The following is a 5,556-nucleotide window of genomic DNA, read 5'->3' as shown; positions in this document are numbered from 1 at the left end:
TTGGCTCGAGTTTGCGTCACTCGAAACTGATTGGCCAGCAGTGACGAAATTAAAGATCACGTAGAACGAACCAGCTCGGAACGTGACGAGCGTAGTCTCGTGACGTGGGTTTAATCCGGCACTGCCGTCGTTCCAGCTCGCATTCAGCGAAGAGGATTTGTACAGTGACGGTGGTGCGGAAAGTTTGTGCTTTGGTCACGGTACGAGATCACTTCAAAACAAACGCATTTGGGAGCAAGACATCGTTCAGTGCATTAATTCTTCGCGTTCCAAGTGGAAGGAGCAAAAACACGGATTGTCTCAGGGAGGGTGAGTGAAAAAGGACCATCCTCGTTGGTATGGTGTTATATAATTCGAGGTAGGCATAATTTCGGCGTTGGTCGAGCTAATCTGGTGGACGACCGAAAAATTACGCCGTGTAACGTAGCCGTGGATCGATCAAACGTTTGCACGACGCGATTGACTATATTTTGCGCGGGTGTAAATATAGTATTCCAGAAAATTCTTTGTCATCGGTGTAAATTGAACGTCGCAGGAACGTTTTTTGCAAATTCGGGTATTCGAGCATTGTGCATACTTATATATATTCTAAGCCGGTTCGCTGGGATACGATTAATATAAGTTAGCGGTGTCTGTTACGTAACGAGGTTAGTAAGATAGCAACGTAAAATGTACGTTGTCTGACTGTCTGTACAGCATTTGCTGGTCGATAAGAGATATATATTGTGGAAAGGAGACTCGATAAAAACGTGTCTGCTGCGTACGAGGAGCATGATCGTTTGGGACAGTCCGTGAACCGCACGGATGATGGAGCACGATTCTATTGAATCGATCCACGTTGTGTTGCGATTGCATGCCTGTACCCAATTCTTAATGCGTAACACGTTTGATTCAGAAATCGAGGTGTCATTGATGAAAGAAAGCAGAGGTTGTAGATTTACGCGTTCCGCGAATGTAAATATTATGTTGTATGCATATGTTTGCTGGGAGCTGCGTTTCTGGGCAAACGTGGTTCTGTTGTGGTAGAAAAAAGTTTTAGAGTACAACTGACTGTATTATTTTAATCAAATGTTTTTCTTTTTATGTTGTAAGCAATTCATTGCTTACTGTTACTCTGCTTTTAATTCTGTCTGATGATTATGGTTGGATACTGTTTTAATACCAGACTTAATATTATTTATATTATCTCTAACAGATCAGATATCTTTTTCAGAGAATATTAATACCATTATCATGATAAATTAGCATTACCTTTCTGATATAGTAATTAAACTTGATAGAATGAGTTGATTGTTTCTTTATCTTAATTTTTAGAGTTTTCATATTGGAAAGAAGAAAATAAATAGAGTATGTAAATGAATGATTCATTATTAAATATAAGGTTTTTTCTCCTTATTGAAAATTTTACAGTATATCTTTTAACAACTTCTGTTTTGTTGTAATATGGTAAAAAATATGTTTCAGATGCATTAATTATTGCCGTATAAAGTATTATTTTTGCTATGTATCAAAAGTTTGATTAGAATTCTATCTTTTGCTTATAGGTGTCCAAAATCCCTCCTATTTACGAAAGCCCAACGACCAGCAACATTTCATTTGAGAAAAGAGGCGTGTATAGCGTGAGTATCTTAGTATAAGTCTGTATAGGCTTCTGCTAAGGAAAATAGTGTTGAAAAAAATTTAAGGAAAAAATATTCTAGGTATCAAAATCATGCAACCATCAGCCTCTTCTGTCATCTGCTTCTCGTGGCGTGAGATTGCAGCCACTAGAGGAAAAGTGTTCAAAAATGGATACAGTTCCTTTGCTATCTCCAACAATGGAGTCAGAATTACTAAAAGAACAGTGGGTATTTCCACAGCCAAAGACAAATATAATAAAGGAAGAGGAAAAAGCAGCATCCTCTACATGGGAAGAGAACTTCCAGGATTTAAGCGGCTGGTGCATAGACACGTTCCAGGGTCAATGCGGTTTTCATATAGGTGAATCACCTACTGCTAAACTATCAGGTTTGTATAAATTTATGGTTACAATATAAATGTATAAGGGCCCTCTTAATATTCTACATCAATACTTTTAAGGTACGAAATACGAGGGCTCTAGCATTTTGTCGTCAGAAAAGGGGGGATTGATAGATTTGCCGAATGTAGAGGCTGAAGAAAAGTGGAGCACAAGAATGAACTCTGTTAAGTTAAACGAACATTTGAACAATAATTGCCCCAACAGCTTACAATCTATGTCCGATGTAACTAACAAGTGTCAAAAGGAACATCATACTACTTTACAATCGAATACATCCAACTCGTGGGTAAAGCTAACAAAAGGAACAACACCCGCTACAAATACAACATCCTGGAGTAGACAGAACAATTCGAACGTCAGTATGCCACTCCAATTCAAGTATCAAGGAGAAGACGCAAATATGGATGATGCTTATAAGACTTCCGTTGAGTCTACTGAAAATCAGCGAGATTCGTGGGATTTACTGTACTCAGTTGCAAATAACGGATCGGACACGTTCGATTTGTTGTCATACCTTTGTGATGTGAGTTCACAAATATCACTGTTTACTTCACACGATTAATGGTAGATACTAGCTTATAAAGAATAATCATGTATGTGTTTTAGGATGAAATGCATTCTCCGGAAGACAGTGTTTCAACAGACTCTTCGGTACTATCGAAACCATCATGGTCGTCCACTAAAGTGCAAACAATAATTCCACAGACTCAAACTAAAGTGAAAACAGAAATTAGGCCAACCGCCCAAGAAAATGTGCGAAGTCGAGCAGCATCAACCAGAGCTTCATCTTCTACAGCGACACCTAATACATCTCAAAAACCAGAAAAACCAAGAACATCTGTTAGCAACAGAGTTGAAAAGATCTCACATAATAAAGTAGTAAAACGGGGGCGACAAAGCAGGAGACGTCATACCGATACCGATTCAGAAGATCGAACGAATGCTCTACATTATCGCGAATCTCGGGAAAAGAATAACGAAGCCTCGAGAAAGTCACGGATGAACAAGAAAGCGAAAGAGAATGAAATGACGATGAAAGCAATTGAATTGGAAAAAGATAATAGGATACTGAAGATGAAAGTTGAAGAACTGGAGAAACTTGTAACATCAATGCGCAGTGCGTTACTAAAATCTGCTTTGAAAAAGGAGTCTTAATTGTTGTACTGTTCGAAGTATTCGTTATGCGCGAACGATGCGTAATTTTTTTTTGTTTTTGTAAATGTTCTGAGTTTTATAGTGTGAATACATACACTTGAAACATTAATTGATTTACATTATTCACGTAATTACGTACCAGAAACTGGTTATAGTACTGAATTAGATTCATCATTTTGTTAATAGATAGTTTCAAAAAAAAGAATTTTATTTTAATTGTAGCAAATGATTCTTCAAAAGAAAAGTGTATTTGTCAAAATATGTTTATTACATGTACTCTTTTGTAAATGTTTGCTGCACAATGTTTGTTTGTTTTTCAAGGAATATTTAAAATATTTTTTATTATATTATACGATGGAATATTTTATTGTTCATGTTAAGAATTGAAAAAAGGATACGAAGTAAAGATAAAGATAAAGATGACTACAGTTGAAAATATATCCTTCTAAGAGGTTTGAGAATAAGAGATCACATAATCATATTTTGTTCAGGCTTGTGTTGTACCTGATAAAAATATAAGTGTAGAGGTCGGGACAAAATAAACCTATGATTGGTAAAAATATAATTTTTCTACTGGCGTGGGCACCATAGTTGCATGATGTACAATAATATTCGAATAAAGAAATTGCTTCGAAATTTATTTTGTAGTAGAGAGACTTATTTTTCTAGCTTGTTCAGGATACAAATGTAAACTATAGCTTATTCAAAGATTGAATAATATATCCGACACTTGTACCACAAGAGAGCATTTATCTAAATTCTAGCGTTATGTAATAAGAATCTTCATTTACGAATAAAACTATTCTCCAAAGATTTATCCGTGCATACTTATTAAAGCATTGTCGTAATAGAATACAGAATATAGCTATGAATAATGTATTATATTACGTTAGTCATGAATTGAAACAGTGATTCAGAAAATTTAACAAAAAAATGTGTACTACCTTACAAGCAAGAAATATGTATGTGAAATAAATTTCTGAACACAACATTAATAGAAATATATCACTGATTGTGAGTAAAATTTCAATCAATTCAATCATTTGATTAATTTCAAAATAATAGAATGTAACGTGTAATGTAATATTGTATGTGCTATAGCGTCAAAACTCATACGAATCTGTAAAATTATCAATGGAAAACAGGAAGAAATTATAAATTTTCAAATATTTCCGCCATTAGAAACATACAATATTGGAATCTATTAATAAGATGTGTATCAATCAAAGAATAACTATCTTCTTTATGATTTCAATGCTCCTTGTTAATTATACAATGAATATTAAGAATGAAAGATATAATAAAGAAATGATTATATTTACATTTATTGTTGAAGGAAAAATGTCCAATCCATCCCTCTGAAAGATCTGAACATTATCCGTAGAGCTATCCAAAGGATCATACTTAAGTTTCACACAATCCACACACACGCGCGCGATTTATCGTATTACATATTACGAGACGGACAAAGTTTTAACGAAACGGAACAAATAAAAAAGTCAAATCTTCGCGGCTATGTCACGTCAATAGTTTTAGAGGCAATGCATCGAATGTCGAAATTAATACCAATACTTTTCGTTTCCTCACTAGCCTTTACTTTTCCTATTTTACTTCTAATAAATAATACAAGATGCGAAAAATAACACTGGATTTATAATACTTATTATTGAAATGGAAATGGACAACCGAAAGCGGTAAAACTAATGCGCATGTGCAAAGGAAGCAAGAAAGAAAGCATACCATACCAAATATCCTTTCTCTATCCCAAACCTCGAACCCACGCCACGAATTATTTACATAACCTTGAGCTATTTTCTGCAAACTATGCATTGTGCAAATATAATTAAGTACATTTCAAAAACTACCGCAATGATACAATAAAACACGATCAACAAATCAAGATCGTATGCCCAACTATGGCAATCGCGAAATGTTCTCCCAGCGTTTTAATGCCCCGACCACATTCCCACAAAATTTATACAAGCTTTTATACCTCTACGTTTACCAAGCCCATCGAGTAACCGAAATGTACCAGCAAAACGTCGACACACTTCCTCACAGCCCAAAACTCCGCCAAGCTAATTACCGCGCCACCGCGATTCAAACCGATCGACCGCCATTACTGAGGAAAAAGGGACGCGATGCGCGCGCAGGTGTCGCCGTCCCTTCCCGCCAGGCGTCAGTACAGTGCGCTGGTAACAGGTGGTCCACGCTGATTGGTCGAGCGCGGTGGAAGAGGAATAGGTCCGGCCAGGGTGCACGTGCGGCCGGTCCCGCATTCACGCGTGAGTCGCGAGCGCGCGCGCATCGTTCTGTCGCCCATAGGAAGTCCACTTTACCGATCGAAGGTCACGAAGTCGAGAACTCGAAACACGCGCCGG

The 5,556-nt window shown here is 36.8% G+C and overlaps 1 protein-coding gene across 2 annotated transcripts; it reads left to right on the top strand.

The window, feature by feature from the left end:
• Window positions 1–97: 97 nt before the first annotated feature.
• On the top strand, window positions 98–3,988 carry LOC143188779 (uncharacterized). Of its 2 annotated transcripts, none has more exons than XM_076393221.1 (5): window positions 98–309; window positions 1,545–1,619; window positions 1,701–2,007; window positions 2,080–2,543; window positions 2,627–3,988. In XM_076393221.1, exons 3-5 carry the CDS (start codon window positions 1,788–1,790, stop codon window positions 3,173–3,175), a joined length of 1,233 nt encoding a protein of 410 aa, XP_076249336.1. In that variant the 5' UTR covers window positions 98–309; window positions 1,545–1,619; window positions 1,701–1,787; the 3' UTR covers window positions 3,176–3,988. The 2 variants fall into 2 exon arrangements, with proteins under 2 accessions (XP_076249336.1, XP_076249335.1); XM_076393220.1 differs by having other exon boundaries at window positions 98–358.
• Window positions 3,989–5,556: the final 1,568 nt, after the last annotated feature.

The sequence above is a fragment of the Calliopsis andreniformis genome, chromosome 3 (genome assembly GCF_051401765.1).
Source record: "Calliopsis andreniformis isolate RMS-2024a chromosome 3, iyCalAndr_principal, whole genome shotgun sequence".
Classification (NCBI taxonomy): Eukaryota; Metazoa; Arthropoda; class Insecta; order Hymenoptera; family Andrenidae; genus Calliopsis; species Calliopsis andreniformis.
The sequence above is the reverse complement of the archived record's forward strand: the minus strand, read 5'-3'. Positions and strand labels throughout refer to the sequence as shown.

Coding starts and splice junctions, on each gene's coding strand:
- LOC143188779 (XM_076393221.1), top strand. CDS start 1,788: ATGGATACAGTTCCTTTGCTATCTCCAACAATGGAGTCAGAATTACTA. Junction 2,008..2,079: donor ACCTACTGCTAAACTATCAG/GTTTGTATAAAT, acceptor AATACTTTTAAG/GTACGAAATACGAGGGCTCT. Junction 2,544..2,626: donor TGTTGTCATACCTTTGTGAT/GTGAGTTCACAA, acceptor TATGTGTTTTAG/GATGAAATGCATTCTCCGGA.